General features: G+C 33.6%; 1 protein-coding gene across 1 annotated transcript in view; it reads right to left on the bottom strand.

Moving 5' to 3' along the window:
• Nucleotides 1-1,787: 1,787 nt before the first annotated feature.
• The window catches only part of ZNF254 (zinc finger protein 254), a 40,487-nt gene continuing 30,096 nt past the window's right edge, over nt 1,788-12,178 (bottom strand). Inside the window, exon 4 of the mRNA XM_034946621.3 lies at nt 1,788-4,567. Within this exon, the coding sequence (XP_034802512.2) occupies nt 2,841-4,567 (1,727 nt within the window). The 3' untranslated portion in view covers nt 1,788-2,840. The remainder of the gene's footprint in view (nt 4,568-12,178) is intronic.

Raw genomic sequence — 12,178 nt, 5'->3', positions numbered from 1 at the left:
GCACAAGAATTATACAATGAACTTTGGGGACTTGAGGGGAAGAGTGGGAGTGGGGAGGGATAAAAGACAACTTATATGGTGAAGTGTATCCTGCTTGGATGATGGGTGCACCAGGATCTCACAGGTCACCACTTAAGAACTTACTCATCTAACCAAACACCACGTGTACCCCAATAGCTTATGGAACAATAAAATTAAAAAAAATTATTCTTATAATTACAGACCAGCTCACATAATGAATACTTCAAAGACTATTACACAGGCTGGGCGTGGTGGCTCACGCCTGTAATCCCAGCACTTTCAGAGGCCAAGGTGGGTGGATCACCTAAGGTCAGTTGAAGACCAGCCTGACCAACATGGTGAAACCTCATCTCTACTAAAAGTACAAAAATTAGCTGGGTGTGGTGGTGGGCACCTGTAATCCCAGCTACTTGGGAGGCTGAGGCAGGAGAATTGCTTGAACCTAAAAGGCAGAGGTTACAGTGAGCCAAGATCACACTATTGAACTTCAGCCTGGGTGACAGAGCAGGACTCCATCTCAAAAATAAATAAATAAATAAATAAACAAACAAATAATTAACAAACAAAAAAAGAAAGTTATGAGTCTAGCATGAGTACCAGTCAAGTTAAAACACAGAATTTGCATGTGGAGATTCTGAATCATAAGCACAAAGACTGTACAGTAATAAATTCAATACAAAGCAAATAGCATAGATTTGGTTTCAGCATTTTTGAAAATTTTTGTTTTCTAGTAAATTAGACACCTTATTAAAATAATTTATTTTGTTCGAGTATTTCTTTTTGCTGCTAAAAATAGTTTCAAACTTATACTCACACAAACATACTCCATAATTTATTTACACCTAAGGTTTATCTTTAATAGAAGTATATATTTAATTTTATGTAAATCAATTCTAAGAGTCCATATGTGCTTGCAGGCAAAGGTCACATATTCAAAGAAAAATATATTAAAATTTTTAAAAATATTTATTCAGAACTCAGAAATGTATGGATTTTACATGTTTGTATAAAATTTTTTATTATGACCATAAAAATGACCCTGTAATCAATAACATTGTAAATTTAAAAATAACTAAAAGTGTACAATTGAATTGCTTGTAATAAAAAGAATAAATGCTAGAGGTAATGGATATCTCATTTCCTCTAATGTGATTATTATATAGAGTATGCCTGCATCAAAATATACCATATATGGCATACATATATACACATATTATGTATCCACAAAAATTAAGAAAAATAAATTTAAATGTGAAAATAAGAATAAAAATTTAACCTATAGGAACAATATTCTTTAACTTATTGGCAATTTAAAGCCACTGGCAAAAAAGATTGCTAGAGATGTCAGTCCATTATCTTACCAAATAGTGTATTGTTACCATCTTTTACCTACATCCTTGAATAAGGGAATAGGTTAAAGTTAGTGGCATAAGAACACTTCATTGAATTCACAATAGTATTTAGTATGTTAAAAATGTTGAATTGAAAAGCTAAGTTCACGCATAATTTATAATTTAAAAATAGACTGCATATTATTTCATAGAAGTTCAATTAATAAAATAACATGACTAACTTAATTTTAACTAAAATTAAGAATGCTTTTCATTCATAATAATGCAGAGGAATATTATTCTGAACACCTACCTCATGCATCACTCAATATTACAAGTTAACCACAAAGAGCCTCTCTACCTAAATTTTCCTCATGCATCTTACATTTTAATGTCCTTATCTTTTCATAGAAAAGGTCATAAATAATGCCTAACTAATAAAAAAGAATCTCATGTCTTTTATGCAGCAACAATTAGTCACATGCTTTCACATATGAATACACAGCAATGATGAAACAGCATGAATTTAAGAGTTGAACACATTATTCTTTTTTAAAAATCTGTATTTTCAAAAAAAAGTACTTTGAATGTAATTATAACCCTCCAAAAAATATGCTACTTTTTAAAGTTATATACAAATGTTTAGACAAATTTTAGTTTGTATTATTTTCTATACTCAGCACTCTGATTTAGTGTAATGTCTAAAGCTTGAGTGCCCTAGATATTTCTACTGTGAATTATTCCCTGATATTTACATAGACTTAATTTTGGATTGAATATCTTTCATATTTAATGTATCTGCAAAAATATATTTTAGTATGAACACTTCGGTGTTTTATAATTTGTAGTTTTTGAAAAAATGTTTTTCCAAATTCATTATACTTGCAGGGTTTTCTTAAACTCCCTGATGTTCAACAAAATTTTAACAACTGCCTGAGGGTTTTTCTCTAGTATAAAATGTGTACAATAAGATCTGTGGTACAAGTAAAGATATTACAATCCTCTTCATATGTGTAATGTTTTTTCAAAATAAATGCTCTTCTATACTTTAAAGACATACTTTCTGACAGATCTTCTGAGAGTAATTAGAATTTTAATGCTTTTATTTACTATGAACTCTACAATTTTGAGTAAGATGTGAGCAGGTATTAACGGCTTTTTTACTTTGCCTATATTTGTACATTTCTTCTCAAGTATAAATGCTTTCCTGTGCAATAGGGTGTGAGCATTGTCGAAGCTTGGCCACACTGTTCACACTGGTAGTTTTCTCCAGTATGAATTATCTTACCTACAATCAAGTGTGACAATCCTTTAAAGGCTTTTTCACATTCTTCACATTTCTAGGATTTTTCAGCAGAATGATTTTCTTTAAAGTTTTAGGTACTGTCAAAAGCATTAGTGCCTCTCTCAGGTTTGTAGTTTCTCTCCAGTAGGAATAATCTTATATCTATTAAGAATTGAGGGTTTTCTTAGGCTTTGGCACATTATTCATACTTGTAAGACTTCTCTCCAATGAGTTATCTTATCTGTGGTGAGGTGCGAGGACCGATTAAAGGCTTTGCCAAATTTTTCCCATTTGTAGGGTTGCTCTCCAGTATGAATTCTCTTATGTTTAGTTAGGGTTGAGGACCAGAAAAATGCTTTGCCACATTCTTCACATTTGTAGGGTTTTACTCCAGTATGAATTACCTTATGTTTAGTAAAAGTTGAAGACCGGTTAAAAGATTTGCCACATTCTTCACATTTATAGGGTTTCTCTCCAGTATGAATTCTCTTATGGTTAGTAAGGATTGAAGACTGCTTAAAGGCTTTGCCACATTTTTCACATTTGTAGGGTTTCTCTTCAGTATGAATTATCTTATGTTTAGTAAGAGTTGAGGACCAGTTAAAGGCTTTGCCACATTCTTCACATTTGTAGGGTTTCTCTCCAGTATGAATTATCTTATGTGTAGTAAGGGTTGAGGATTGGCTAAAAGATTTGCCACATTCTTCACATTTGTAGGGTTTCTCTCCAGTGTGCATCCTCTTATGTCTAGTTAGGGTTGAGGACCATATAAATGCCTTGCCACATTCTTCACATTTGTAGGGTTTCTCTCTAGTATGAATTCTCTTATGTTTAGTAAGGGTTGAGGACCAGATAAATGCTTTGCCACATTCTTCACACTTGTAAGGTTTCTCTCCAGTATGAATTATCTTATGTGTAGTAAGATTTGAAGATCGATTAAAACCTTTGCCGCATTCTTCACATTTGTAGAGTTTCTCTCCAACATGAATTATTTTATGTGTAGTAAGAGTTGAGAGTTGCTTAAAAGCTTTGCCACATTCTAAGCATTTGTAGCGTTTCTCTCCAGTATGAATTATCTTATGTGTAGTAAGGGTTGAGGACTGGCTAAAAGCTTTGCCACATTCTTCACATTTGTAGGGTCTCTCTCCAGTGTGCATCCTCTTATGTCTAGTTAGTGTTGAGGACCATATAAATGCTTTGCCACATTCTTCACACTTGTAGGGTTTCTTTCTAGTATGAATTTTCTTATGCTCAGTAAGGGTTGAGGACCAGATAAATGCTTTGCCACATTCTTCACACTTGTAATGTTTCTCTCCAGCATGAATTATCTTATGTGTAGTAAGATTTGAGGATCGATTAAAAGCTTCACCACATTCTTCACATTTGTAGAGTTTCTCTCCAGCATGAATTATTTCATGTGTAGTAAGGGTTGAGAGTTGTTTAGGAGATTTGTTATATTCTTCACATTTGTAAGGTCTCTCTTCAGTATAAATTTTCCTATGATTAGTAAGGGTTGAGGACCAATTAAAGGTTTTTCCACATTCTTTACATTTGTAGGACTTCTCTCTATGATAAATGCTTTTGTGTTGGGTTTTATGTGAAAGCATGCAAAATAATTTGACACATTTTTTACATTTGAAAGATTTCTTTTCAGTATGTCTTATCTTAGGTCTGTTTGAATTTAAAAATTTATAGAAGACTTTCAAATATTTATCACATTGAAATACTTTGCTCTGGGCAGTTGTGAAACACTGGTTAAGTCCATTATAACCTTCTTTGTTCACCTTATACTCATCCACACTTTTACAGCCTTTTCTTAACTGTAAATTCTCATGTCCATATTTTCCATATCTTCTCAGTATTGCTTTTTGAAAAGAATCTTCCATGCCCTGCTCTGGCCAAAGGTCTTGAGCAAAATTAGGACACATACCTGAAAAAAAAAATAAAAATAAATAAATTACTCCACTTACTAGACTCACATGAATATAGTTTAAAAATCTTACCTATAAAATTATACAAACTACATAGACAAGATGGCATTGCAAAATACCACAGGCTCTAATTCTTTCATAGACATAAATGTAACAAAAACATACAGACCAAAATACATCTGTGGAAGATTCATAAATGATTTAAGTGTGTGCAGTGTCCCAGGTGAGCACAATGCAAAAAAACACACAGAAGAAAAAGAAAAGTCTGTTAAATTTACTCAATACATCTTTTCCTGTTTCCCACTATACCATAGTGTCTTTACAAGTAAATTGCCAACTCTTGGTTTCTGTTTTAAAAGAAAGGTAAAATACTGGCACAATCATTGCCATTTCTGGCTTTTAGGGTTTTTTCCTGACACTGGTTTCTGTCTCTCATGACATAAAGTACTGAAAGAAATGGTGGTATATTTTGGAATGAGAGTTTGAGTCTGCTGAGACCAAAGAAAAATGTTACAGCAGCAGAGAGACTGCAGTACCACAGAAATGGAAAAGGTGTAGCAAGTGATGATGCTACAAATTAACATGAGTAATCTCTCTTAACTAAATAATAAAAATAAAATTTCAGACAACACATATCCTAAGAACATGTTTAAGAAACTCTCATAATCACCAGTAAAGACAATTGTTTTCAGAATATGCCATGACAAAGCTACATTATAAGATTTTGACAAGTAGCTTTTTTTAATGTCTAAATCTCAATCAAGGATTATAATATATACAAAATAGGGCAATACAATCCCACCAAAAATATCACAAAATTTTCTGAAAGAAACCATAAAAAAGATGTATACATTAATTTTAATAATTGGTAATAAACTGAATAATACTGATTAAAATGGGAACAGAAACAACTATGGAAAATCAGAAAAATGACAAGAATAAAAAATATTTAAGATATCAAAAAACAGAAATTGTGGAGATAAAATATACACAAAAAAACTGACAGATCCTAAAAGTAAAAAAAAAAAAAAAAAAAGATGTAAAAATAAAAAAGCTCAACAAACAAACTAGAATAACAAAAAGATATTTATAACAAACACATACATAAGCACAATTTCAAAAGTCACAGACAAAAAGATTACCTTTGAAGCTGCCAGATAAAACTGATGTGCCAGGTCAGGCACAGTGGCTCACACCTGTAATCCAGGCACTTTGGGAGGCCAAGGTGGGCCGATCACCTGAGGTCAGGAGTTCAAGACCAACCTGACCAACATGGCGAAACCCCATCTCTACTAAAACTATAAAAATTAGCCAGGCATGGTGGTGCATGCCTGTAATCCCAGCTACTCAGGAGGCTGAGGCTGAAGAACCACTTGAACCCAGGAAGTGGAGCTTGCAGTGAGCTCAGGTCACACCACTATACTCAAGCCTGGCTGGAGGATACAGTGACACTCTTGTTTCCAAAAAAAAAAGAAAAAGAAAAAGAAAAAAAGTGATGTGCCATTTACAAACATAATCTTATGAGATAGTCAGTGAACTGTTAACAGAAATTTTGCAGGCCATAAGGGAACTGTGTGATGTAGTCATGAAAAAAATTGTGAAAAAAAAAAGGTTTAATTAATTGAGAATAATACCATCAGCGAATCTGTCCTGCCAAATAAAAAAAGTAAAAACCTTCCAAAGTAACCAAATTCTAAAAAAGTATATTGGAAATGCATATGCCCTACATATAAAAGGTGCTGAAAACAGTTCCTTCTACTGAAAATAACATGATTCCAATAAAAACACAGAATCATATAAAAATACATGATTTTCTGGGAAAAATATGCAAATACACAAAAGTCAAATTTCTTAGCATTACCCTAGTGGTGCAGAAAACATTTTTAATTATTCTCTGAAATTTGAAGGATAAAAGCATAGAAAACATTTTAAATATTCATTAATGAATATACCATATAAAAAGATATAATTAACAACATCAATGACAAATTTGAGGGAAGGTATAATAAGAACAAATTTTTGTATGCAACTTAAGTTTATTTACCAGATTAAAATATGCTGTTGTATCTTTTAGAGGTTATATGTAATCCCCAATGTACCACAAAAATATTTGTATAAATACACAAAACAAAATAAGTCAAAGCCTATCAATACAAATATCAAAAAGACACAAAGAAAGATGGAAAGAGAATAAAAGACAAAGATGCAAGAATCAAATAAAATACTTAATAAAATAACAGTAAGTCTTTCTATTTCAGAAAATTATTTAAATACATATAAAATTAACTTTTAAATTGAGACATACTTTCAATAAATAGTTTTATTAAAATATTTTAAAAACTGAGATTCATCTTGCCTTTCTACAAGAGTCAGTTGAAATCTAATGATAAAAAAAGACTGGAAGAGGCAGGAAGAAAGTAGACATTCCATGCAAATATTAATCAAATGAGAGCAGAAACAGTCAAAATAATCTTACACAAGCTACATCTTAAGTCAAAAATTATAATATTTTATAAAATGTACTTTAAATTTAAACTCCAAAGAAACAAAGGACATCAAAAAATAATAGATTCATTCACTGGGAACCTATGAAAAATTTGTGTATATTTGTGTGTGTGTATGTGTTTGTGCACGCACGCAGGTGTGTGTGTGTGTGTCTCACATTAGGGTTCCAAATATATAAAACAAATATTGACAGAATGGAAGAAACACATACAAAGCAATACAATTATAGCAAGATATTTTAATACCACACTTTCTGTAATAAAAATAAAACAAGAAAGAATGTTAATAAGGGAACAGACTACTTAAAGGCAGTATAAAACAATTATTCCAAACAGAGTTATGGAGAACACTCCTCAGCAACATCAGAATACACCTCTTTCTCAATAGCTCATACATTTTACTTGATAAACCACATCTTAAGCCAAAAAGGAAGTCTTACCAAAATTTTTAAAAGTAAACTTCTATGAACTACTTTCTATGAGTAAAATGGAGTACGAGTATAAAACAATAAGACAGAAAAACTGAAAAATTTACAAATACATAGAAATTAAACAACACACCCTTGAGTGTGCTTTTAAACAAAGGTTGAAATAATTAATATTGTGAAAAGGTCCATCCAGCTCAATGCAACAGACAGACTTAATGCAATGTTTTTCAAATTCCTCACTGCATTTTTGAAGAAACAGGAACAGCAACCACAAAAGTATATAGAATCTCAAGAGACAATAAAGTACCCAACAATCTTCAAAAAATAAAAGGAACAATGCTGGAGGCATTAAAGTTCTTGATTAAATCACATTACAAAGCTACAGAATTAAAACAATTTGGTATGAGTATAAAGGTGAAAAAGTAGACTAATAAAATAGAATGCAGCACATATATAAACTTTCACATACATGGTCATATAAGGAGTCATTTACATAGTGATAATTATTCCAGCATTGTTACTGTAAGCCAATAGGTAAAAGCAAGGCAGATTTCTTTCACCAAATCATTCAGTAGATATAATTTGAAATATAAAAATTCTGAAATATCACTCGGTCTTCAAAAAGCAGGAAATATTGTACGAACTATAAAGATAAGTGTTGATGGCATTATGTAAAATGAAATGAGCCAGCCACAAAACGACAGATTGTATGAAATATATGAAGGAGTTACACTCTTAGAAACAAAGAACAGACTGGTGTTTGCAAAGTGCCATAAAACAGAAAAAATTGGGGCCAGGCATGGTGGTTCACACCTGTAATCTGAGCACTTTGAGAGACCCAAGCGGGTGGATCACCTAAGGTCAGGAGTTTAAAACCAGCCTGGCCAACATGGTGAAACCCCATCTCTAATAAAAATACAAAAATTAGCCAGGCATGATGGCGGGCACCTGTAATCTGAGCTACTAAGGAGGCTGAGGCATGAGAATCAATTGAACCTAGGAGGTGGAGGTTGCACTGTGCTGAGATGGTGCCACTGCACTTCAGCCTGGGTGACAGAGCAAGACTCCACCTCAAAAAAGAAAAAAACAAGAAAAAAGTGGTAGTCAGTATGTATTAAGATTTAGCTTTGCAAGATAAAAACATTCTAGCAATATGTTGCATGACAATGTCAAGATAATTAGTGTGACTTAACCAAATATTTAAAAATATTTTGTGGTAAATTTGTTATTTTTTTGACAAGTAAAAATAATAATACCCAAAAGAGATACAGAGTTATGAGAGTTTTAAATTATATTCAAATCCAAAAGTGTTTCTCCCACACAAAAATCATATAGATTCATAAATAGGATGTTGAAATTACAAGAATTTTATAACTACTCATCTACACAGGATTAGAAAACCATTCACAACAAACTTATACAACAAATATACAAAAAACAAACAAAAAAAAACCAAGGGTAGCCTGGTGCGGTGGCTCACACCTTTAATCCCAGCACTTTGGGAGGCTGAAGAGGGTGGATCATGAGGTCAGGAGTTCGAGACCAGCCCGGCCAACATGGTAAACTCTGTCTCTACTAAAAATACAAGAATTATCCAGGCGTGGTAGTGGGCACCTGTAATCCCAGCTAATTGGGAGGCTGAGGCAGGAAAATCACTTGAACCTGGAAGGCGGAGGTTGCAGTGAGCCGAGATCGTGCCACTGCACTCCAGCCTGGTCAAGAAGAGCAAAACTCTGTCTCAAAAAAAAAAATTAAAAAAAGATAACATTTATACAGGCAAACAAACATAGATATAATTCTACTGGAAAAAGACATATGGCTGATTCATATTTGATTTTGCTCCACAGGGTCTTAAATTGTACAAAGTTAAATATTGTCGTGCACAATTATGATATATACTAAAAAATCAAAACACAAATATCAGATGTATGGTGGCATACGCTAGAATATATAACACAAAAATATAAAATTGCAAAACAAAATTAAAACATGGAATGTAAAACTTATTAGATACCATCAAGTAGATCAATATATCCATTAAGGGAATCTTAGAAGAAGAATATGGGAAAAAAAAAACAATACAGTGGTTACTTGAAGATAAAAGGTGAGAACTTCCCAAATTTTGATGTAGTAAAACAAAAAAAAAAATTGTAACCAAGAATATTTGATTTAAATTTATTTCCCTTTAAAAATAGGATGAAAACTAAAAATCTCCAAAATACAAGTTGAGGGACTTCATCACCACTAGCACAGTTCTACAAAAAAATGCTACATGATGGCCAGGCACTGTGGCTCATGCCTGCAGTTTTAAGAGGCCAAAGCTGTCACAACACTAAAGACCAGGAGATTCAGATCAGCCTGAATAATACAGCGAGACTCTGCATATAAAAAAAAGAAATGGGAGGTCAGGAGATTGAGACCATCCTGGTTAACATGGAGAAACCCCGTCTCTACTAAAAATACACAAAAAAACAAAATTAGCCGGGCATGGTGGCAGCCGCGTATAGTTCCAGCTACTCGGGAGGCTGAGGCAGGAAAATGGCGTGAACCCGGGAGGCAGAGCTTGCAGTGAGCTGAGATTGTGCCACTGCACTCCAGCCTGGGTGACAGAGCAAGACTCCATCTCAACAACAACAACAACAACAAAGAAATGCTAAAATGAGTCAATTTTATTTAAAAATAAAATAATACTGGACAGCATCATAAAACCATATATAAAAATAAAGCTCTCTATTGAATGTAAATATACAAATGTAGAAATCTTTACTATCATAATGATGATGCATAAAACCCTTAAAGCTCTTCTGTAGAATATTTAAAACAATAAAAATCTGCATAAATGTTAATACACAAAATAATTTTTATATTAATAAACTGAAAAATACAGAGGTATAATTTTTATATTCAACTGAAGTTGTCATGAGATTAAAATATATTTTTAAGTTTTAGATGTTTTATGTAAACTCCATTTTTAAGATGATGTGGTTTGGCCATGTCCCAACCCAAGTCTCATCTTTAATTCCCATATGTTGTGGGAGGGATGCAGTAGGAGGTAATTGAATCATGGGGGCAGATGTTTTCTGTGCTGTTCTCATGATAGAGAATAAGTCTCATGAAAGCAGAAGGCTTTATAAGGCAGTTTTCCTGCGCAAGCTCTTTCGTCTGCCACCATGTGAGACATGCCTTTCACTTTCCACCATGATTGTGATGACTCCTCAGTCACATGAAACTGTGACCAATAAACCTCTTTCTTTTGTAAATTGCCCAGTCTCAGGTATGTCTTTATCAGCAGCATGAAAACAGACTAATATACAAGAGGATTATGACGATAATATTTATAGAAAGTATGCAAAACAAAATTTAAAAAATAATTGAAGCATGTCACTACACAATTAAAATAAGGCAATAAAACAGTAAATAATAAAAAACATACGACTCAAACACATAAAACAATAGCAATAAAACTAGTAATTTCATTTTAAGAAATAATTTTAAATATAAATTAAACTACTTAATAAAAAGAAATGTAATCTCAGGACTTTGGGAGGTTAAAGTGGGGTGATCACTGTATCTCAGAAGTTTGAGACCAACCTCAGCAATGCGGCAAAATCTTGTCTCAACCAAAAATACAAAAAAACTGGGAGGACATGAAGCTACACACTTGTAACCCAGCTACCTGAGAGGCTGCAATCAGAGAATCTTCTAAGTTTGGGAGGTTGAGGCTGCAGTGAGCCATGATCACAACACTGCAAACCAGCCTGGTTGAGAGAGTGAGACCCTATCTCAAGAACAAACAAATAAGGCCGGGAATGGTGGCTCACACATGTAATCCCAGCACTTTGGGAGGCTTAGGCAGGTGGATCACCTGAGGTCAGAAGTTTGAGACCAGCCTAGCCAATATGGTGAAACCCCTTCTCTACTAAAAATGCAAAAATTCGCCAGGCATGGTCGCATACACCTGTAGTCCCAGCTGCTTGGGAGGCTGAGACAGGAGAATCGCTTGAACCTAGGAGGCAGAGGTTGCAATGAGCCGAGATTGTGTCACTGCACTCTGGCCTGGGTGACAGAGTGAGACTTCATCTCAAAAAAAATAAAAAATAAAATAATAAAGTTTATTTCCTTAAACCATATGTGGAAAAATCTTTTAATTAGACATAAGAAGATAACTTTTTTTGTTTTTAGAGTCAGAGTCTCGTTCCGTTGCCAAGGATGGAGTGCGGTGGCATGCTCTCCAATCACTCCAATCTCTGTCTCCTGGATTTAAGTTATTCTCCTTCCTCAGCCTCCTGAGTAGCCTGGGTTTACACGCACCCACCACCATGCCTGGCTAATTTTTTGTATTTTTAGTAGAAATGAGGTTTCACCATATTGGTCAGGCTGGTCTCAAACTTCTGACCTCATGATCCACCCCACTCAGCCCCCCCAAAGTGCTAGGATTATAGGTGTGAGGTGCCGTTCCAGGCCAGATAACTTCTTCATCATTTAAAAATATATAGGGGAAACACATGACAATAATCTTGGCGCCATTTTCTTAGCTACAACATTAAATGCATAAGCAACAAAGAAAAAAGCAAAAATTTAACTATACTACACTTCCAAATTTCTGCATATGTAAGTAAACATTTAATAGAGGGATAAGGCCTCCTAGAAAATGGGTGAAAATATTTACAAATCACAT

The sequence above is a fragment of the Pan paniscus genome, chromosome 20 (genome assembly GCF_029289425.2).
Source record: "Pan paniscus chromosome 20, NHGRI_mPanPan1-v2.0_pri, whole genome shotgun sequence".
Lineage (NCBI taxonomy): Eukaryota > Metazoa > Chordata > Mammalia > Primates > Hominidae > Pan > Pan paniscus.
This window is presented reverse-complemented; position numbering and strand designations above follow the sequence as displayed.